Here is a 24,564-nt window from a genome sequence, read left to right on the forward strand (position 1 = left end):
GGGCAGGAATAAGGCAAACAAACACTTCATGCCGAGCAAAACATCCCAAACAACTTTCACGAAAGGCGACCTATTGGAATGGGCCACAGTGAATATCTCTGATATCTGTATACAATGAGGTGCAGTCACTCTCCTCTTCCTGCTCCATCCTGTGTACCCACAGCGTACAGCTGCCACTATGCGGGAAATGGCAAACAGTTCCTGGTTTTACTGTTAGTAAATTATAGCTGATAAAGTGAAGTGCTCCCGTGATCAGTAATGCTCCTTTATTCTGATTTTATTTTTTACTTTTTTTTTTTTTTTTAAATTGAGACAGGGTCTTGCTCTGTCACCCAGGCTGGAGAGCAATGGTGCAATTATGGCTCACTATAGCCTCAACCTTCTGGGCTCAATTGATCCTTTCACCTCAGCCTCCCGAGTAGCTGGGACTACAGGTTTGCACCACTATGCCAGGCTAATTATTGTATTTTTTGTATAGACAGAGTTTCACCATGTTGCCCAGGCTGGTCTTGAACTCCTGGACTCAAGTGATCTGCCTGCCTTGGCCTCCCAAAGTGCTGGGATTACAGACGTGAGTCACTGTGCCCACCCTATTCTGATTTTAAAGACATGAAAACAATAATAAAAGTCAACAAATTTCTCTTGGTCAAAGATTTATTGGACTAGGATGGGAAGAGATGTTCAATGAGAACTTGCCCAGGTTTGGGAAATAGCCTGTTACTCTCATTTCACTCATCATCTCCCCAACACTAGGACTTCTTGACAGACATCAATCAGCAAACTTCTTACCTTCTCTTTTCTCCCTCCTCCCTAGAATCCATCCTGGTTTTCCAGAGCCTTCCCCCAGTACCACTAGATGACCCCAGTGCATGGGTTTGGACCCCAGCCTCGGTCCTGGCACCAGGAGGAGGTGAACCTTTGCACACAGGTCTTACCTCGGGAGCTATGTAGTCAGGAGTCCCACAGAAGGTGGTGGTCGTCACACCATTCAGAATCCCTTCCTTGCACATCCCAAAGTCAGCCAGCTTACAGTGACCTTCTGCATCCAGAAGGATGTTGTCCAGTTTCAAATCCCTGCAAGATAGGCCAGAATCATATTGTCAATATGCCACTCACCCCAATATAATCTTCTTGAGTTGAAGGTATGTGCATATCTTAGGGAAATCTCCAGAAAAAAAGTCCTGAAAGAAGCTTGCATTTCTTGAAACCCATCTGAGTCCAGGGGCTATCTCTCACGTTAGTCAGCCCCTAATGGCACCTCCACTTTCTTCAGCAAGAGGGAGGAACTTCCGTAACCCCAGGAATATATCAACTGCTGTGGTTTCATAGATCTAAGTCAGTAGGTATATATGGAAGCCCTGCTATGCACCCATATTCATATTAATCAGACCCTGCTGTGAAAGAAAGAAGCATCTACCCCTGTCCCTCATGAACTAACCATGGGGATCAGCTGGGGGTCCCTGCATGACACATAGAGACATCAATGAAACAGATAAAACCACCTAAGAGTCAGGCGCTACTTTATAGAGCACCAAGCGAGCTACTGTGTGTCAGAGCGGGAGACCACAAACAGCTAGTGCAGGCAGTGAGGGCCTCCAGGAAATAGCGCCCCTCAAGAGAAACTTGGCTAGGAGGTAAGGGTCGGATACACTGTGAGGAGAGAAGATGGGAGAGAGGAGAAGGCCAATTTACCTGATGCAAAAGGTAGTGAGGAGGCCAGAGAATTGGGCCGCAGTGAATGGTGAAGCAAGACAGGAATGTTTTGCTCAAAGAGCCTGGAATGCTAGGAAAAAGAATTTGAAATGCATGCTAACAGCAATAAGCATCCTGCCTGCATGAGCACAACGCATTTGTAAGATCTCTTTCCTAGGGGCCAGCAGGCTGGGTGGGGGAAAGGTCTGGAGGCAGGAAGGCAAGCACATTGCTTATAATCACCTGGACCCACAGAGCCCACGTGGTTCTGTGCGGCAAGCAAGAGCCATAGGGGCATGCCAGTCTTGAGCAGTGCAGCTCCCTTGGGGCCTGTTTTACACTTTGGGGTTCTAGGTAAGAATTCCCTGCCACCATGCCTGGAACCTGCAAGCCTGATCCCGTAGAAGAACACAGACTGCATTGTGGTCTCCACCCTGGGCTCCCCGCAACAGCCATTCTGGGATGGAGGGTGACGGGTCTTGCAAATAAGGCCCATTCCTCTGCACACAGAAAGCAGGGGGGCCTGCTGGTGTCAAGATGTGAACTCCGGTCATTGCCGGGGATCCAGGCCTGAGCGCAAAGGTGGGGCAGGAAGCACTTTAGGACCTGCCTGCATTGTACCCATGACCCCGTTTCTGCTTACAGCTGGGACTTCTTGAGAGAAAAGAGCATATAAAATGTGCTGCTCTAAGCAAATGCTCATGAACTACAGAAAGAACAGTGAGCCCAACCAAGCTGAGCCCCTGGGACCAGGGTTCCCTCACCCCGACCCTGGCCACTGTGTGTGGTCAAGGCCCAGCTCTGGCTATGGGTGATGGATCAGTGAGACAAATACTGGGTTGGGACTCAGGGCCTGAGTTTGTAGCACTGGTTGCAGCCTTGTCCTGGTAAAGTCACCTTGCTGGTCTGTGACCTTATCTGGTGAATCAGAATGACACGCTCCTGCTTGTAGGCTTATTTGAAGGACTGATGATGTGTGTAAAGTAGAAGGTCTTTAACATTGTCACACTCACTTTCTTCATGAAGGAACCAAGTTCAAGGGAACCGGGTGAACTGTCTGCCTACTTGCAAATGTCCGAGTCCTTGAGAAGCTGACAGCTGGGGCCCCACTGAGTCACATGCCCCTCTATTTCCTCTATTTTGTAGTATCCAGTGCTGCCAACCCCCATGGCACACACGATCAGCACAATGGTGATACTAATTGAAAAAGGAACAACAATGATGCTTCTTTATGTGTGGGAAGCACCTCGCAGTTCACGGTCCACGCTCAGCACTGTGAATTCCATTAAACAGTTCCATTGCACAGTACTGTGAGCTAGAACAAGCACACGTGGCAACTACCCTTACAGAAATAAGTCAATGGAAGCCAGAAGAAGTTAGGTGATTACAGGTGGTGAAGGCTTGGTGGATCTGCCCTGCAAGCCAGCATCCTTGTCCCCATGTGCCGCGCTCCTCTGCCCTCCTGCCTTCACATTGGTTGACTTCCTCTAATGCCAGTCACCAAGCCCAACTTCATAAAATACCCCAAGTGCCACCCCCTAAGCACTCTTTTCAAAGCCTTTGTTATGTCCGAGGAAGGACTTCTTCTAATTTTGCATAAATTGAGTGGATTCAGAAGATTCCAAGCCAGCTTGAACTTTGCCCCTTTTCTGACTCAGGCTGCGAGGCTCCGCCTTTCCTTCTGCCCGGGGTTGCCTCAGGCGGGGCAAAGGAGGAGGAAGGCCTCACTGCTCCCCAGCTCCTGCTCTTCTTTGCCTGCCCCTGCACTGGCCCCAGAAGCTTACCCTCCCTTTGCTTTCTACCCTTTCTTCTCCCCAGGAGAAATGTGGTCCAGGGTGGCTGCCACAGCCAAGCATGGTCTGCAGGCAGCACGCAGCAGCTGCCCTTGGCTGTGACTAGGGGAGGCCCTGGCCAAAATGCTTCCTCCTGCTGTCTTGCCACTGAGGCCTGAAGCCTGCCCCTGGTCACTTCCTCCAATTACCCCTCTGTATTTCTTGAAAACTCTAACTGTCCATGTAAAACCAAGTCCAGGAAGAGTTAGGGACTTACGTTCCTTTCCTTAATGACAGAAAAAGTTAGAGTGGGTCCAAAGACTTCCGGGACCCAGAAGGGCCATTGCCAGGACTTCCTATTTCTCTGGGGGGTCTTCAGTTCCATTATAAAGAAAAGAGCTCACACCTCTGGGACTAAACTTGCCTGGCACTGGGCTCTCAGTGGCAAGCAGTTCATGAGTGGGGTTTCAGTGGATGGGATGGCTCAGGGAAGCTCAGTGCCTATGATGGCTCAGGGGTGGGGGTAGGGGCAAGATGCAGTGGAGGTGGAAGGTGGTAGGAAGAGAAAGAGCTAGTCTTTCCCTAAGAGATTCCTTCATGGTTTTCTTACCAGCACTGCTACCCCAGGATCTCTGAATTTCCACTCCTTATTCCTGCCCCAGGAGTCTCCTGGCTGTATGTTTTCAGTGCTGCCTCTTTGCTAGGGGCCTGTAGACACTCCTGGGGAGGAAGATTGGGAATAATGGTTTCCCAGCCTTGCTTACTTTGGGGTCCTGCTGGCAGGCAGAACCGGGCAGGCTGTCTATTCTCCTGAGGGTTCCCATGGTGTTCAGTGTTCAGGGGACATGGTCAGGCAGGTAGCAAGTACTCATCAAACTTGCTGGAGACTGACAGCTTTGCAAAGAGGGACAACTGCCCAGATATTAGTCCCTGTGTACTCGGTCCTCAAATGCAAGGCCAGGGTACTTTTGAGGAATAGGACATTTTTTAAAGAGGGGGGTCATTTTTTTAATAGAAGGGGGGAAACCCAGCAAAATTTCTTTCCTAATATGTGAGCCAATGTGACTAGCCTATACTCATTTATCTATTTACAGTTTCGTTCAATTTTTCTTCAATAGGTAATACATTCATGTGTTCAAAAAACCAAAAAGTATGAAAGGGCATGCAGTAAAAATTCTCCCTCCTGCATCCATTCCCTGACACCCTTTTCTCTCTCTACAGGCGATTTCTTCTTATTCATGCCCTGTATATTCTCTTGATCATACTTTATATATAAATGAGAAAATATGATTATATATTCATTTCCCCTCATTTAACTATACTGTACACGTTCTTTGGGACTTTATCTTTTGCACTTAATATATATTGAAGCTCTTTCTGTCTTGGCACTTAAAGAGCCTTCTAATTCTTTATTGTGGCTACATAATACTCCACTGTATTTATTGGGGGACATTTAGGATACTTCTAGCATATGCTATCAAACAATGCTGCTGTGAATAACCGTCTACATAGGACATTTCACACATGTGTGAAGGTAACTGTACACATTTCCTAGAAAAGAAATTTCTGAATCAGGTACTACAAGAATGTGAATTTTGATGGATGTCGCCAAACTGCCCTTCTTGGAGGCAGAACAATTTATACTTCCATCAGCAACATATGACAGTGCCTGCTTCCCACATCCTTGCCAACATGGTATATTATCAAGTTTTGGTAGTTTGATAGGTGAAAACAATATCTCATTATATTATTAAGTTTCTCTGTAAGTTTGAGCATATTTTCATATATTCAAAAGAGATCTGTATTTTTTTTCCATGAATTGTTGCCCATTTTTCTTTTGTGGTGTTTGTTTTTTATCGATTTTTAGGAGCTCTTTCTATATTAGGAAACAAACTTCAAGCATGAAAGGGCATACAGTAAGATAAGAATTGCAAACATCCCAGTTTTTTGTCTGACTTTTGGCATTGCTTATGGTGGTTTTGTCATGCCAATATTATTTATTTTTATGTAATTGAATTGATGTTTTATAACATGGGTTTGGATTTTAAGTCTTAATTTGAAAGGCTTTACCCATTTCAAAGTTATAAAAGTATTCTCCCAAGGTTCCTCCTAGTACTTTTATGTTTTCATTTGATAAATGTAAGTCTTTGATATATTTGGGACTTGCTCTGATAAAAGATGTGTGATAGATATCCAACTTCACTTGTTTTCAGAAACTTAGTAAGTTGTCTCAATACCATATGCAGAATAGGTCACTTTTCCTCACTGATTGAAATACCACCTTCATCAACAAATACTAGTACTAAATCCTCTCATGCACTTGGATTTTTCCTGTACCTTTTATTCTACAATGTCACTCTATACCACACTCTTTTAATTATTGCAGGTTTATAATGCCTTTTAACACTCGGTAGTACCAGTCTACATATTATTTTTCAAAATTTCCTGGCCATTCCTGTTTATTTTTCCATATGAACTTTAGAATCATTTGTCTAGTTAAAACACAATCCTGGTGATGTCTTTATTGTGAATATGTGTGAAGTTATAAATTAACTTAGGGAGAGTTGATATTTTTATGATGTTGAGTCTTCCCTTCTTATCCAATAATACTTTGTGTCTTTCCATTGTCATGTCATCTGTGTCCCTTAGAAGCATTTTAAAATTCTCTCATATAGATCTTGTAAATTTCTTATGACATTTTATGGCAGATTGCTGGTTGTCCCAATATCTATTCTCACTTTCTTCCTTTGTAAGAGAACATTTACTTTCTATTTTTTAAGCCAGGCACATAGCTATGTAGCCATGAACTAGAATTAAAAGCTGCGCTTGTGGCTCAAGCCTGTAATCCCAGCACTTTGGGAGGCCGAGACGGGCGGATCACGAGGTCAGGAGATCGAGACCATCCTGGCTAACACGGTGAAACCCCGTCTCTACTAAAAAATACAAAAAACTAGCCGGGCAAGGTGGCAGGCGCCTGTAGTCCCAGCTACTCGGGAGGCTGAGGCAGGAGAATGGCGTAAACCCGGGAGGCGGAGCTTGCAGTGAGCTGAGATCCGGCCACTGCACTCCAGCCCGGGCGACAGAGCAAGACTCTGTCTCAAAAAAAAAAAAAAAAAAAAAAAAAAAAAGCTGCGCTTGGAGCTGGGTGTAGTTATATGACTAGGTTCTAGGCAATCAGATGTGTGGAAGTCTCCTTAAAAGGAAGAGCCTTACTCTTCTTTTTCTTTCCTCCTTCTATATATTCTCTCTCTCTCTCTATATATATATATGTGTGTGTGTGGGGGGGGGCATATATACACATATATATTTATACATATATTCATATGTATATATACACACACACATATATACACATACATATATACACACACATACATATATGTTCTTCTATATATTCTGTATATTGCATGAATGAGGATATAATACCTAAAGTAGTAGCAGCCACCTACAACCATAAAGACAAGGACTAAGTCCTAGGAATGGTCACTGGACCATCAGCCTTCAGATAACTTTCATATGAAAAAGAAATAAACTGGTATCTTATTTAGAGCACAGTTGTTTTGGGTTTATATGTTAATTGTAATGGAATCCACTTCAAAATAATACAGGCTATTATTTTATATTTTAAATTCCTCTGGTAAATGGGGGCTTTCTTCTGTTATGTCTTCTATCTGGTCGCACACATATAGGCTAGGTATTGATTTTTGTTTATCATTCTGTGCCCTGCCATTATACCGAACCCTCAGTTTTTGTAACAGTTTTCCAGTTGATTCTCCTGGATTTTTCAAATTGTCTGCTATTAATGATTAATTTACCTCTTCCTTTCTAGTACTTATACTTCTAATTCATTTCTTCTGTCTGATTGTGTTGACTGGAACCTCAAGAAAAATGCTAAGTAATAATCGTGATAGCATCTTTGGTGGTCCCTGATTTTAGGAGGGCCACTCCTAGCATTTCCCCCTCAGCCTGAATGCCTTTGTGATAGCCCTTGTTGCCTGACACCTGGATGGATGGCTACTTTACTCTCCACTTGAATGAAGACTTACGAGAACTTCCATGGAACCCCACTTCCTCCCCCAGTGCCAAGAGCCAAATGGGATGTGGGCTATAGGAAGATGATAAGAACGAGGCTCTTCAGCTTCCCTCGAGTCCAGTGTGTCTTAACCTTGCCATGCTGTGACCAGATTGACATGTGGGGCTGGATAATTCTTTGCTGTGGGGGGCTGTCCTGTGCACTGCAGGATATTTACTAGCACCCTGGTCTCTATGCATTAGATGCTATGAGACGCTATGCATCTATGGATTAAATGCATTAGATGCTATTAGTATGCCCCCTCTCCAGTCGTGACAACCAACTGTCTCCAGACATGGCTAAATGTCCCTTGCAGGCCCTCTGGTTGATGACCACTGCTCTAATCTGAGTCTTAAGAAGTGATCAGGGCTCTTAACGTGGCCTGGCCTGGAGCCAGACAGAGATTTGGAAACCATGCCCTAGCTACAAGGAAAGGGTGCATTCGCCTGGCGCATCCTCTGCCATTTTATTCCTGGGAGACGGGAATCCTGACTCTACCAAGCCTGCTCACATTTGGCATCTTCAACCCACATTTTTAAATGTATGAGGAAACTGAGGCTCAGAAAAGATAACTTGTCTGAGGTCACATGGCTGGTAAGAGGCAGCGTGGGCTGACCCTACATAACTGCCTGTGACCACCTATTAGATAAAATGAGAGAGGTGAGTTGGAAATCTCTATTTGACGCTTGGACTAAAATTCCTCTGGGCTGGGAAAAGAAGTCTTTGTGGTGAGGAGAACATGGAGCCCAATGGATCACAGACACTTCCAGGCACAGACCCACTTCGAAGCAGGGTGACACAGTGAAGGCTCTTCTGGAAGATCTCTTCCAGAAAATCACAACATGGCAAGAAAGGAAATTCCCTAAACAATGTACTTTAAAAATATTCTATAAAACCTATCTGAGCAGGAAAAAAATAAGACCTAGCAGTTATAGTGTCAGGGGAAAAACAAAAAGTTTGACTTCTAAGACCAACTATACAAACTAATTTATTAGGGGAGGAAAATGGAAAGGCATCAGTGAGTACAAACAGATCCCTAATGTGATTTTGCTGCAAGGCAGTGAAGAAATGGTCTAAGACTGAGGGAGAACTGGTATGCAAGGAAGGTCTTTCATCAAGATATCTGCTGGAGATGGGATGAGACCAGTGATGGGTCAAATTCTACTTCTACTTCTAACGTGACAAGAAACTGACTTTTTTTTTTTTGAGACAGGGTCTCACACTGTAATCCAGATTAGAGTGTAGTGGCGCTATCTTGGTGCAACCTCCGCCTCCCAGGATCAAGCGATTCTCCTGCCTCAGCCTCCCAAGTAGCTGGGATTATAGGCATGCACCACTACTGTCCAGATAATTTTTTTTTTTTGTAATTTTAGTAGAGACAGGGTTTTACCATGTTGGTCAGGCTGGTCTCGAACTCCTGACCTCAAATGATCCACCTGCCTTGGTCTCCTGAAGCGCTGGGATTACAGGCGTGAGCCACCGCGCCCAGCAAAGAAACTGACGGTTCAGGTCTCTAGCAATGTGTCTAGAATAATTTGAAACACATATTTTGGCTTCTAAGAATTGCCTCCCAGGTTGGCTATGCATGTATGTAATTATGTGTATAATAATTTATGTATAAGAAGTTGTGCCTACATGTGATCTGAGATGCTGAGTGGGTGCCCAATGTTTCTCTTCCAGATGTCAGACCGGAAGTGGGGCAACTGTGAATCTGAATCCCAACTCTGCCACTTACCAGCTGGGTAAGGTTGGGCTGGTTCAACATATCTGGAAGACTTAGTTTTCTTATCTGTTAAATGAGGATAGTATTGCCATGATGGAATGATGTAACCTCTGCGAAAGCTCTAGCACAGTGCCAGATCCATGATATCCCAGAAATTCTGCCTCCTCCAGGGGTCTAACACTCATTTCTTAAAATATACATCCCATGCCAGTGCAAGTCACTAAATCCATAAAAATCCTTTTATTTTTGAAAAATACTTAAGGTCTCTTATGTGTATAAGGCACTGAGATAGATGCTGTGGGATGAAACATATGAAGTATACACGACTGTAACATAGGGGAAAGGGACAAACGATGTGGAACAGAGATGAAACTGACTGAGACTTTTAGCATAGCCCAGTGAGAAAGTCAGGATTCCTTTCCCTGGGACTGGGGAATGACACGGTGTATGGAAACGCTAAGTTCCCCAGGAAGAAAGCAAAGACAATGGGGCTCACAGGTAGGGGTGAGGCTGTGCAGATGCTGATCAACAGGATTCACGCAACAGCTTCCAGACACTTATACTTCTCAGGACTGGCCACCACTGTGTGCTATCACATACAGAATCCCTTTCCTTCCCACAATAGCCCTGGGCAGTCGGTATCATCATGGGTTTGCAGATAAAGAACCTGAGGTGGGGTGGGGGTGAGTAAACAAGACTAGGGAGGTGACTGGGACCTGAACAGTAGATGTTTAGTGGAATCCTGTTTTCTTTACCCTGCACCTCAGCTATCTCATCTGAATTTATCCTTTCCCATTTGGAAAATTGTATTTTTCTATATTGATGGTAGATTCCCTAAGAATAACAGCCAGAAAACTCTCCTTCTGTAAACCATACAGGATCCAGCAAAGAGTTAGCACGTGTGAGGCCCTTAACATATCAGAAAGAATGGGAAACAATTCTTTTATGCTTGACCTGAAAATTCACCATTGAAGAGCCCTGTAATGCTCCTTTATTCTTCGCTCATTTTCCAATGCCCTCACTTCCCTGGCATGCAAATTCCACAAAGCTCAGGCCTGAGTGCTGCAGAAATAACAGCAAATTCCTCCAGTAACTTGAAGATAAGAGATTAGAAAAATTACTTCGTGTCCTAGAGCAGGCCCTCGAGGGAGATTATGAAGAAATCCTGCTTGTTTTGGGACAAATAGTGAAGACTCGTGAATGGCTGTGGTCAATCAGAGGGGAATATTGGCTCTTCTGGCAGATGTTACCAGGCACCTTCATAAATTTAGTAATACACTTGAGAGAAAGATGTTTTTTCCAGCTCAACATTGTGGCAAATGTTGGTGACTGGCAGGCACCCTCTTCCTGACATTCTCTGCACAGGCACCTCCCATCACTCGCAGGAAGCAAGTCCCTCAAAGACCACCAGCCAGAGGCCAAACACAAAGGCAAACAAAGTGCGTTTATTGCCCCTCCATCAAAAAAAAAAAAAAGCATAATTTGTTTCTGAGCCCAAGGTAAATGATTTTCAAGTTCTCCATTGCAGTGCTGATAACTGAGAGTCAACGATAATATTTCATTCTGGGTCAATCTCCAGGGAAGTTCTTCTCCAAGTCTTTGCGTAGAAAAATTCAATCATTTAGAAGCAAAACAATGAACTACTTTTCTTCTTCCAAATGCTTTTATATCCCAAGCCCAGTGTGGAATCTTTTCTATCCCTTACTTCGTTTAATCCCAGAAGTGTTCTGTGAATCTGGTAAGACTATATTATCCCTACCTGCTAGATGAGGAAAAAGGGTTTGAGGGGTTATTTAACTGGCCCAGGACATACAGGTGGTGAGTGAGCAACAGAGTCCACCCTGCCTGACCCCACTTCCACGCTGTGAATCACTTCACTGTGTTGTTTGAGCCGAAAAAAATATACATTGTGTCCACACGGCCGCCCTTTCATGGGACAGAGAACACAGTTGTAGTTTTTGGGGCGGTGGTTGTTTCTAACTCATGGAAACATGCTTATAAGATGTAACTGATAAGCCAGACAATGCTATTTTGATCAAATAGATGTCCTCTCAACTCGAGAGAGAAGGCTTTGAGCCACTGCACTGACAGCTGGAAGCCTGAGGTGTCAAACAACATCTCGGTTTGAAGCCAAAATAAATAGCCTGGTACCTGGTTGATCCCGCCAACAGAAAATATAATAATAAACAGCCTGTGGCTGTACCTGGGCATTAAGCCTTGGAATCACTACAGAGTTGCTTATCTGATTGCATGATCATCCAATTACTTTTTTTTAACCCATAATAATGAGAGTACATTCTTATCCTTAATATTCATGGATAAAATTCTGATCCCTGCTGAGGAGAAACGCATTGCCTTGTGTTTCCAGCATGTGGGTGAACTACCCTGATGATCCATCGTGACACTTACACCTAGTTCCCCTATCCCTCTCCAGGTCAATCAACTTGGTCATCAAAACAGCTGTTTGGGCAGAGCCCAGGACAGACTGACCACAAGCAAGTCACTTTTCTGAGCATTACTGTCCTCAAATATGAGATAAGACGGCTGGATAAGTTAATCCCCAAGGGTCCTTCCAGTCTAAGATCCAGGAAGCAAAGGCAGCTGGAGCCCGTGAAAGAACTTGCTTGAACTTGCAGTCCTGGCTGTTGCACACCAAATGTTTCCCCTTTCCACTTTGGAGCAAACCTTTGCCAGCAGGCATTTTTACACGAAATGTAAATCAGATGATGCTCCCCTGCTGCTTGCATTCTTCAATGGCACCCCAGAAGCAGGGTTGTCAGCATGGTGTGAGAGGCCCTTTGTGGTCCCCCATGGCCTTCTAGCCTCATCCATCCAGTTTGGATCAGGAGAGTGTATGATGACGGATGAGGCTAGAAGGCCAGAGGAACCTTTGGGTGGTCCCTGTCTCCTGTTCCACCATGAGTGTCTATCCTCCACAAGCGACCATTCCATGAGGGCAGGGTCTCCAAGTCCCCACAGTGTCTGATGCATCCCAGTGTCTCAATACCTACTGGTCAAAATGGATGAAGGAATAAGATCAGAAAAGTGAATTCACAGATCGTGGCCCCAAGCAGCCAGATGATATGAACATGCATTTCCAGATAATGTATGGAATGATTAAAACATTTTTATTGAAAATTATTAAAACTAAGGCCAAAACTATCAGAGGCAGCTGAATCCAACATTCTCTTGCACTCTCCAATCCATTCTCCTTATTATACTCAGGAAGAGAACCAAGCAACACCCTCTTGTTGTGAGGTCTCTGCCTTTATCCCAAAGATGCCTCTCTTGGCCATTTTACCTAAAGCAGTCCCTCACTACCAACCCCAACCCTTCCTTTAATCTCGATCACAGCACTTTGGTCAGCTCCTCCACAACAATGACCACAATTTGTCATTATTTTGCTTATTTCCTTGAGCATTATTGGTTTCCTCACATGAACTCCAGGAGAACAGAGATGGTGCCTTCGTGTTCACAGATTGGTCCCCAGGGCCCTGCAAAGTACCCAGTATTCGATGTTCACTGAATGTCAGAACAAAATGATGGGCAGGGTCTCTATGAAGTCCATTTTAGCATCCATCTAATTGGCGGCATGATTACAACTACTGATACATTGATTGTCTACTTGGCCCTATTATGTAACAATTCTATAATAGTTACTGAGTTTCCACTTAGAGTCTGTTTGAGGATATGGAGAGGGAAGAAAGACACAATCCCTGTTTTCAAGGAGATGCCTAGGGTCTAGAGGGACAGATGGACATGAGGCCAGAGTACTAGGATGGCAAGTTCTGAAACCAGAGGGAGAAACAGGACATCATCACTGCCTTAGAAGGCAAGGATTGCTGGTCTCACCTCTTTTGGGCCCAGAGATTTGCAGCTCCAAGTCCAGCCAGCACTCTGTCGCCACAGAAAGGGCCACTCCAGCTAAAGGACCAAGAGTAACCTTTCTGGGGGCGTTCCTGGAGCCTGGTGGAAGTGGACCATAGAACCCAATGCAGGGTCCAGAATTCCCGGACAGGAAGGCCAGAAAACTGCACTTCAAGCTCCTTTGTCAGGACCAGAAGCTGCCAAAACTAGTAGGCGTATGTCTTCCATGTCCAGCCACGTAAAGAGCCACGTGCTAGGAGATTGGTTAGCCCCTTGTAGGTCACCCCAGCCCAGATAAAGAGCTGAGGAAACGCAAATGTAACTCCACACAATTTGACGGGGATGTAGGGAAGGCACGTCTTCCTGCAAAGTGGGGGTCACCCAAGTTACTTGGAGGATATCAGAGGCCTCATTCAAGGTTAGAAGGCTGAAAATGGACTGACCTCTGAAGTGACAGAAAACAGATTTTATTATTCTTAAAAAAGAAGTCTTACATTTGTATTTGTTTAATTTGGCCATGGAAGGTATTTGCTTTAAGACCATGCGGTGCTTTCCAACGGCTAAGAAATGTGTCTGTGCGCGCACGTGTGCGCATATGCATACATGCCAATAAGAAAGGGTACAGGGCTGCGCTTACGCCCTGTTACGGGCCTAGACCTGTGGTCTGATGGACAACGAGGCTGCACGGGCTCAGGCGAATGAGGCAGGTTAAGAAGAGTCCTCCTCTTCATTGGAGAGGACATAATCTGGTAGAGTTTACAAATCAAAGGCGATTAGAGATAAAGACAGCCTCCATTTCTCCATGTGATGGACGTCTACTGGGCACTTATGACACACCAGGAAGGCCCAGGGTTTGGAGGGAGGCAGGAGGACAGCAGCAGTTCAGCTCGTGCATGAGCTCATGCATGCTAAACATTACTGATTCCTTAGAGGGACCTCACTGGACATGCTGGCTAGGTGTAATATGTGAAGGTTTGGGCTGGAGGAAAAGAATGGATGTGGGTGAGATTTTTCGAGAAGAGGATCACATATAGTGTGAGAAGAGAAGAGGGCTAGAAATGATCTGTGAGCAAGCACGACGCCTGATGGCTGGGACTTGGGACAGAGCAACCATATAGGACTTTGGTGTTCGAGAAACCCAAAAAGAGAGAGAATCTCAAACAAAGAGTGTAGTCAGTCCGTGAAGGGCTCTGAACTTGGGTGGTTCAGAGGTCTTTTCATCCAGCTGAGGCCCAGGCAGATAAAGTCACTTGCCCTTACTTCTATTTATTTATTTTTTCTTTTTATGCTTTGAGACTCTGATTTAGAAATACTACTAATAAATAATAATAATAATAATAATAACTTGTTATATCTTTTGAGAAAAGACTTTCCAGACTAATAGAGGAATTGTGTATCAGGGTCTGCCCAGTGAATAGCTTTAGTAAAGAAAGGAACTGTAAACTTCAAACCTGCCAATGGGACAGAAGGAGAGTTCCAGAATTCCACTTGGAGAAAAAAAGAAAAGCAGCAATAACTCTTGGAGTGACACTGGAAGACATGCCCTTTTTCTTTTTCTTTTTTTTTTTTTTTGAGACGGAGTCTCTCTCTATCACCCAGGCTGGAGTGCAGTGGCCGGATCTCAGCTCACTGCAAGCTCCGCCTCCCGGGTTCCTGCCATTCTCCTGCCTCAGCCTCCTGAGTAGCTGGGACTACAGGCGCCCGCCACTACTCCCGGCTAAGTTTTTGTATTTTCAGTAGAGACAGGGTTTCACCCGGTTAGCCAGGATGGTCTCGATCTCCTGACCTTGTGATCCGCCCGCCTTGGCCTCCCAAAGTGCTGGGATTACAGGCGTGAGCCACCGCACCTGGCCGACATGCCCTTTTTCAAGGCAGTAGAGTCGGCATGTGAGAAGAACCCCATTTAGAGAAAACCCCAAAAAAACCCACCAGAGTTCCGTGTTCCATAAGCCTTCCAGTCTTCCAAGCAAGAAGGACCCAGCAGCTTCTCCTTTGCCCACCCTCAGCCGTCCCTGAGGAGCAGGTTAGTTGGGGCAATGGTGACCCAGCCCAAATCAGCTCAGTGTTCCTGGGCGATCTCTTTCCTCTCCACTCCACCAGGCCCATCAGAAGGGGTGCCTGTACTCTGGACATTTCTTTACTTCCTTCTTTTTAAAAATCACCCTTCCCTAAACTATGATCCCTTCTGAACTACTTGCAAATCTGCTCCATGTCATTGAGCTAAGATGGACCCTTATGGCTTGAAATATAACTTCCCCCAGGGAACTTGCAGAGGTGGATCAGAAGATCCAGGAGAGTCAGTAGAGGTGATGAGGCATGGGGCACAGCTTCAAGACCACTTCTCAAATCCTGGCAGGAAGAGTCTAGATTTCCCTCTCCAGGGCCCTCCTGAAGGCCACGGCCTTACCCCTGCCTCTGAGTCCATCCCCAGCCAACTGCTTCCTTTTACCTCCTTTAACCTGAAGACTCTACTTGGAGCAAGATTTGAATTTTCTTGAAGCCATTCAGCTAAAATTCAGAGTGCTGTTCAATCCCTGACTTTGCTGGCAGTCATCAGCTGGATTATACTCACACTAGAGCAGGTTGTTTGGCCATAGATGTGGATGGAATATTAGTAAGTTATATTCAAGGAAGAGAGGTACTTAAAAAGGATAACCTATCTCTGCTTTGGGAAAAAGTGACCCCCAGGTTTTAAGCAAAGTCTCTCAACTACGATTCAGGTCATGGAAGCATCCTGATGGCACAAGGGTGCGCACACATAGTATAGTGGACCCTCACGTTTACCATTTGTAGTTTTACTCTTCTCAAGCTACTGTAAGGGTCTAAAACAAGCAGCACTTTCTACCTGTGTAGAGGACATATCTTAATGTGTTTTCTAATGAAGTTACGTGTGGGTAGGTTAGCTGGCCAGCAAATGAGCCAGACCAAGTGGAAACAGAGTAATGAGGTCTATGGAAGGAATATTTCTCAGCCAGAAAGCAAGTGCTTTGACCAAACTGAAGAAAGGAATGTGGAATTTGTTGGTGGTTCAGATCTATGACAAATAAATCCTTTAAGCAGTCGATTCTGAAATAAGGAAATCATGACTTAAAAATTTATTTTAGCAAGTGCTATGACAAAAATTGAAACTTCAGTGAAAGCTAAAAAGATAATTAACATGTGTTGTGAGAATGTGCCCAGACAACATGTAACTCTCAATGTTTCTATGTATCAGTGTCATGTTATATTAATCATACTATATACTTTATTACATATAACAAAGTATACATATAAGGTATAACAAAGTATGTATGATAAAGTATATAGTATGATTAATATATGTAATGGTATATTTATATATACATGTTCATATTTTATATGGTATAATATATACATATGGTATAAATATGACATAAAATCAATAAAAGTTTAATTATAACTTATTAGATTATACTTTGTGTTGTCTCTTTCCAATTTTGTAATTACTTTTACCAACCCAATGGTTTATGCTAATAAAAATGAAAACAACCACAAAAACAATTATACCTGAAACCTTAAGAATATACAAGAGCAAAATCTGTCATCTTATCAGGCTAAAAAAAGAAAATCACACAAAAACATCGCTATTTTCATGTGCTAATAGTCCCTAAGGGAGGTAAATTAAACAAATACTAATTTCCTAATCTGTTGATGACTGTCAAACAGCTTTTATTGCCAGAGATTAGCTGTTAAGATATACACCCACAACCATACCTGCTCTTTTTTGAAAACATAAGTGTTCTGATTTAATGGAAAACCACTGCAGGGCATAAATATAAACTATAAAACAATTAAAATAATAAATCCAAATGGCAGCATTTCCCAGCGAGTCTTACAACATCAAACTCAGCAGCTTCCAATCTGCAAGGCTCTGCCCTGAGCCCTGTAGTTTGCCAGGGCAAGGAGCAGGCACAGGCAGCTTCCTGTGGGCAGCCTTCAGCCAGCAAGAACACGAGGCTGCCTGGAGTGCCTGGTGGAAGAATGAGACAGTCAGCCCAGGGCTTAGGAGGTTCCAGGGCAGAGGCTACCCACAGGCTCCTTGTCAGCTTGTTCCCTTTCATAGAAAAAAACCCATATACTCATGCATTCAAATATTCATGGAGTGACTACCACGTGACACGCACTGTTCTTGGCACTATGGAAACATGTTCCCTATCCTCTTGGCGTTTATATCCCAGCGTGGAAAGAGACAATCAACAGATATAAAATAAATAAAATAACGTTGAGGAGTAAAACGTACATGCTGAGATTAACTCTGGTCCATGCCCTTGTTTCTTTTCCACTCATCAACAGCTATGTACTGAGCACCTGCCTTGGGCTCCCGCCTTCCTTGGATGGGAGGTATCATTCTGAGACTCGGCTTCTGCCATCCTCATGTGAAACAAGGAGAAAACCATGAAGACCCTGTGCTCACTGATGGTGCTGTTGAGCCTTTACTAGTGTGCCTCATGTGGAGGGGTTCCTTGAATTCTCCCCAACCTCTGAAATAGGTACTATCATCACTCCCATTTTAAAGATGACAAATCTGAGACCTAGAGAGGGTGCACGCCTTGCCCAGGGGCCCACAGCTAGTATGGGGGTGCAAAACTAAGATTTGAAACTCACAGAGCAAACCCTTAGCCACCCAGTTTCTAGGCTGGACGGTGGAGGAGAAGGTCCTGAGAAGCCCTGAGCTCCTCCAAGAAGGACCCACATCTGCTATGCTGTCCATATTTTCCTCAAGTCCATAGCACCTGCTCCAGAGTCAGGTGCCCAGGAGCAGAGCCAGAAATGCTGACTGCCTGGTCACTCTCTGGTGGTCTCTCCCCAGGATCACCAACATTTTCAGTGCAGAAGGTCTTTAGGTGTGTGGTTATCCAGCCCTGACTTCTCAATGATGACACTTCATTGGCTTATCAATCTTATTTGTAATGGTCAACCACATATTTGGGGCCATTGGAAAAGGGATTAAAAAATCAAAGACATAAAGATTAGAGAACATTTACCAAAACAGGGAGCCCCCATGATGCTACTTAAGGATTAGTAAGGCCGAGACGCCTGAGCCTGAGCAGGAGAACGTGAGGTCTCCCAGGCTAAGTTTGAAGATTACTCTGATTTAGTATTAATAATGTGTGAATACAATGTCTTAGTCTCACTTAGGTTCAGGTTCCTAACCCGTAAAATGGGGATAACAGTACTCATTTGAAAGGCTTACTATGATGCCTAAATGAGGTAATATGGAAAGGGTTTATACCAGTTCCTGGCACAGAGTGGGTGCTTAACAAATATTAGTTCCAATTGCCCTTCATGAGCAGTTTCCAAACTTAACCATTTAAACCATGAGTTCATTACCCCTTTCTCACATACTAAAAAAACCACTGTCACGTAAACAGATTCGAATATCTGCTCTTTTTTTTTTGTTGACTGACGACATTACAAGTGATGCTGGAAGGGAACAACACAATGGCCAATGACAACACCAACTAGAGGGGGAAGCAGGTGAGGAATAGAAAGAGGATATCATTGGAATAATTCGTCCAGGAATTGCAACCTGGTGGGTGTACCTGCTTGCTTTCATTTTATCTTTACTGCCCACTGTAGCTGACTTTGTCTGCCACAAAGGGCGTACCTCAGTGTGTGAACTGGGAAGCACATGGAACACCAAGGCTTGGCCTTCCTGATACTCCTGTGACTTTTGAGGCAGTGGCATGAAGGCAAACCGGCTGTGAGCTGACCCGCTGTGGTTTCCCATGGCCGTGTCTGAGAAGCACAGCTGTGTTCCAGCCTCCTTAGTTCCTGTCCGTTTTCCCATTGATTTTCCAGTTTGCCTACTGTATCTGTGAGCTGTCTCATGTTTTTCCAGCAAATTCTTTATCCATGCAAGTTAGACAGAGCTGTGCATGCTACTGAGAACTCTGACCGAACTCCCAAGTTCCAGGACAGTCTAACCCTTGATCCTCAATGGTAAAAGGCTGCCCACAATGATAGCCACTCACTGTCAAAGGTTTACCAACTCAGAACTATCTCAAGATCCAAGTCAGTATGGAGAGGCCCCGCTGGCCATCATACATTCCCCACAAGTGCACAGCACTGATTGATAGCAGAGACCAATACTGTGAAAAGCAGTCGAGTGCGATATGACCAGCATTACAAATGCAGTGGGGTTCTATGCCCTAAGAGAAGGCCAGGGCAAAAATTAGCTACTGGATGACTGTGAACATCTAGACGCTGAGAGGTTAGGATCAGATGCTGGTTTAGGGCATGCTCTCTCTTTTATATATATAAAAAAGTCTATACAGCTGTTTCTACTGCAGCTTCAAAATAAAAGAAAACATCAAGTATATTACTAAAACCTGGAGGACTCACTGTGCGGAACACTGTATTTAAAAGATCCTAAGAATACAGGATTTTAGTGATGTGAAGAAAATATCAATGATAAATTGCTTAAGGGCAAGGGTCAACAATTTTGAACTGAACAATCTTGGAAGCTAAACATAGAATGGACACTGAAGCATCTAGAATTCCCCTAGAGCTAACCGGGAAGGCCCAGATCTGTAGGCTTTCTGGCTCTCAAGCTTTCCTTTTTCTGCATTTGCCCCTGAACTCCTAGGCCAAGGGTCTGGAGGCTTAAAATAGCACTCACTGACTCTAGATTTTTAAGCTCAACAACACTCATATTTCAAAGGAGCTCACCTAGGACAAATCTGTTAATGTTGGGTCTTAAGAAAACTGTAAACCGCTGAGGTGTGTGTTTGCTGTCTGTAGCCTTTCCTCATCTCACCCTTGCCCTGCCTCCAGCACCTACTGGCTCCATGCTCTTTGTAGCCCTCACCCATCAGCCCCCAGTAAAGGCTGTGACAGCAGCATTCACCCTCCCATGGGACTGCTCAAGGGAAGGGAGGAGGAAATTCACAGTTGTCAAGCCCTTACCATAGACCTAGTTCTGTGTTAGGTCCTATGGGGAGACACAAGAAAGCAAAAAAAAAAAAAAAAAAAAAAAAAAAAAATTACCACCAGGAAAAGCCTTTTAATCTGATATTCAAATGGGAAATACATATTTAATTACGAGTAAATATCAAATAAAAGGTATGCCTATTAAGTGTTCACTTTCAGGCTTTTGCATAAACTGTTTGTCTGTAACAGCGTCCCCCAATGCCTTCTCTGGCCAACTCCCATCACTTTCTGTAAGAAGCATTCATGGACTCCCACATGGGAGTCCATGTGGGGGTTCAGTGCCCCTCCTAAGGGGTCCAAGGCACTATACCTTTTCTGGTATAGTATATATTGCAAGAAAATGTGAATGCCCCCAATAGGCAGCGAGGTCTACAAAGAGGGGACAAAGGAACTGAGTCTGGTTTACCACTGTATTTCCCCCAGTACGCTGCACAGTGCCTAAGATGTAACAGGCCCTTAGTAAATATCTGATGGCTAAGAATGAACAGAGGGGTTAAGAAGAGACCCAGAGAGATCTCCGTGGGTTGAACGGAATCTGCTTCTAAGACAACAGGCACCTTGGAGTATTTACCAAAGAAACATCCATTAAGTACTTTTCTTCTGGAAACAGCATTACCTGTGCCAGAGCTTGGATGCCAGGCTGGTAAAACAACACTGCCTGAGCCCACTCGGCAAGAACCGACCTGTTGGGGTATTAGGGCTCTGGCTTGGCGGTCCAAGCCTGCTGCTTACATCTGCCACGCTGTTGGAGCAGATTAACTTGTCCTAAATCATTTTTAATCATTTTAAACAGGTACTTCACTCAGACAGAATGAAGACATGTACAATTGGATTTTGATTCACACTCCATTTTGCTTTAGCAGTAATCATGTATGCAATGGACTTTGATTCTTATGCTTATTTAATTCTAATGTGAATTAAGAATGACTCATTGTCATAGGTAGAACATTGATTTTTCTCAGAATTCTCTCTTACGTGCCTACTAAGTGTCTGTATACTGTGAAGGTATATTTATGTCTGTATTTATTGGCATGCATGAATTTGAGAGAAGAAAATTATTCAAAGACACTGAAAAGTCGGTTGTATTTGGCTAGAGGAAGTCAATGACTCGTTCATTCTCTCTCCTGATGATGTATGGTTAACCATATCTAGGAAACCGACCATCCTCCCCTATCCCCTTCTTAACGCCGTCATGTAACAGCCACCTCTCATACAACATACCGACTTGAGAAAATATTTCTCTTTTTCAGATAAAATGACTCCCACAAATTCAAACTTTTATTTTAAATCCAGTCATTGTTACCTAAAATGTCCCCCCAAAGTCACTGTTATTGGCTGGGTACAAAGGAGTTTCTAGAGAGGCACAGCATATCAGCAACCAAACAGTACTCCTTGTCAACCACATACTGGGGATGATGCCTATTTTCCCTTCCTATCCGTTTGTATCACTGAGCTCTACAGACTGGATGGACTATAGTACTGACCATCAATTCATTTTCCCAAATGCTCTTCCCAAAGACTTTTCTCCTAATATTTAGAGAAGTGTAAATCAATTAGATTCCAATTTTCTAAAGCTTACATGCAGACATATAACTAAGCACGGCAGTAAAGAACTTGAGAAATGGCTACAGGGAGAAAGTACTGGGCAATCAGTGGCTGAACTAGGCAAGACACCATTGCAAATAACTACCAAAGTCTCTTTATTTGTGCCACTTTGGGATAGGCCAAGTGAGACATCCCTTTTTCCAGCTAAGACTTAACTGTGTCTAAAAAGTTCCTTTCAAGACTTACCATATTCATGGATTAAGTGGAGGTTGCTAGTGGAGAAATATTTTTAGTTGTTTTGGGGCATGTGATATTTTATAACCGTACAGCAACATCATCCTTATCATTCCCCACAGTGACTAAGGATCTTTGCTGGATACATTAGGAGATCAGAGAGATAGAAGACTGGGAATGAGCCCAGTCTTCAAAGAGTTTGTAGTTTGTCACACATAGATCGATGAGTGAAGTGTTGGGTACAAAGAACATGATCCCTTTCCTCTGCCCACAAGTGCGAACACAAATGCAGAGCCATGGCTTATATGGTCATTTTTAACATAAGCAGGGGTCTCTAATTGGGGAATGAACACAAAGTGATAGGGCAGTATCAAGGAAACCAATGAAGTGAGGTTTCACAGAGGAGGTGATTCTTATTTATATTAGTATCAGTGGATAAAATTGAACCATTCATTAAGAGGAAATTCTCTATAGATTGCCATCTATTCATATTCCTTATTACATCTCAGAAGGCAGCAACACCATTAAAATTAGAAATAAGAATAGTGTCAGCCACCCAACACTAGTATCTCTCTTTCTTTTTGTTTGAGATGCACTCTCGCTCTGTTGCCCAGGCTGGAGTGCAGCGGTGCGATCTCGGCTTACTGCAACCTATGCCTCCTGGGTTCAAGTGATTCTCCTGCGTCAGTCTCCCAAGTATCTGGGATTACAGGCATGCACCACCACACCTGGCTAATTCTTATATTTTTGTAGAGGCAGGGATTCACTACGTGGGCCAGGCTGGTCTCGAACTCCTGACCTCCAGTGATCCGCCTGCCTCAGCCTCCCAAAGTGCTGAGATTATGGGTATGAGCCACCATACCCAGCCCGTATCTCTTTATTAAAAAGTAAACATTTTAAAATCACTTTTCAACCCAGGATGGTTTGGTGAAATTGTCTGACACCTGCCAACTGCTGGCACTCAGCACTGCCTTGAGTTAGCAACCCTGTCAATCAGTGCATGCCTCATAAACATTTGCTTCTTCATTCATTGTAGGCAACTTTATTTCTTTGATTTGGAAAGGTACAAATCCTTACCACCAAACATCTGAGAGAGCTGAAGAAGAAATAGATACAACATAAAAATTGGCAGGGCATGGTGGCTCACACCTATAATCCAGGTGGGTCATTTGAGGTCAGGAGTTTGAGACCAGCCTGGTCAACATGGCAAAACCCTATCTCTACTAAAAATACAAAAATTAGTTGGGCACGGTGGTGCATGCCTGTAGTCCTGGTTACCCGGGAAGCTGGGGCATGAGAATTGCTTGAACCTGGGAAGCGGAGGTTGCAGTGAGCTCAGATCATGCCACTGCACTCCAGCCTGGGCAACAGAGCGAGACTCTGTCTTCAAAAAGAAAGAAAGAAATAAACCCATAAAGTTTGCTTTTGGTCTATGTGATCTTAAGGATTCTAAGAGTAAACAGGACAAATCATTCCTCCCCTCAATAAAAGTAATCCCTTGCCTTTGACTTCCCCAAATGATCCTCATTTCAGCCTCACTACTTGTCAGCTACTGCTCCACAATTGCAGGGAATAGTTTAAGACATTAAAGCATGTGCTTTGCTTATCTCTTTACTCTGAGTTTCCTTTAAGCTGTGTGTAGACCAAAAAAAAAAAGGCAAGTGTTTTCCTTTGTAAAGCTTTTCCTTTCCTTGTATTTGCACATTTTTTTTTGCTAGTGAACTTAAGTCAGCTTTCCTCTTAAAGTTTAAACTACATTTCAGAGACAGGTTTCAGAAACGATGGCCCCTGGGCAGTAATATTGCCACAATGACTAATGTCAAGGTGATCTGGTAAAGCTTTCTAGGATCTTTCAACAGATTTTACCAGGGAGGAAAGAACTCAGTATTACATAAAAAATAATTTGATTTCACCAGGACTCTCCTGATTATAATGGTGACTAGTGCTTGTTGGTGTACTGCTAAAACAAAAACAAAAACAAAAACAAAAACCCAGACTGTTGTGCCAGAAAAAGCCAGGTTTCAACACTGTGCCCCCACTTCCTGGCCATTGGACTTTTTGCTTCATGTTAAAACTTGAAGCCTCAGTTTCTTCGCCTGTAAAATGGGGACAATGCTATCTACCTCTTGCAGCTACCTTCCCAATGGTTAAATGAAAGAATGTACAGAAAACACTTACTGTTAGGCCCAATTAACCCCTCAAATATAATTATTATTCTTTATAAAAGTGAGGAACTTCATCTATCAACCCAAACCTGGGTAAGGTCAGAGGGATGTAACCTCGCCCAGTGAGGACTATTTATGTATTTCATCACTAAGGTCAGTTTTAAAGAGACCTATAAGTGGGCTGGGTGCAGTGACTCATGCCTGTAATCCCAGCACTTCAGGAGGCCAAGGCGGGTGGATCACTTGAGGTAAGGAGTTTGAGACCAGCTGGCCAACATGGCAAAACCCTGTCTCTACTAAAAATACAAAAATTAGCTGGGCATAGTGGCATGCACCTGTAATCCCAGCTTCTCAGGAGGCTGAGGCAGGAGAATCACTTGAACCCAGGAGGCAGAGGTTGCAGTGAGCCAAGATCACGCCACTTTACTCCACCCTGGACGACACAGCAAGACTCCATCTCAAAAAAACAAAAACAAACACAAAACACAAATAAAGAGACCTAAATACAAAACTTACCTATTGGCAGAATGGTGGCTACCTCTC

At 43.9% G+C, this 24,564-nt stretch overlaps 1 protein-coding gene across 2 annotated transcripts in view; it reads right to left on the reverse strand.

Moving 5' to 3' along the window:
* PRKCE (protein kinase C epsilon) overlaps window positions 1-24,564 on the reverse strand; it is a 539,420-nt gene that overhangs the window by 41,549 nt on the left and 473,307 nt on the right. For both annotated transcript variants that reach the window (XM_050754093.1, XM_050754094.1), the window contains exon 12: window positions 936-1,074. In XM_050754093.1, coding sequence (XP_050610050.1) covers window positions 936-1,074 — 139 coding nt within the window. The remainder of the gene's footprint in view (window positions 1-935; window positions 1,075-24,564) is intronic.

The sequence above is a fragment of the Macaca thibetana genome, chromosome 13, assembly GCF_024542745.1.
Source record: "Macaca thibetana thibetana isolate TM-01 chromosome 13, ASM2454274v1, whole genome shotgun sequence".
NCBI lineage: Eukaryota > Metazoa > Chordata > Mammalia > Primates > Cercopithecidae > Macaca > Macaca thibetana.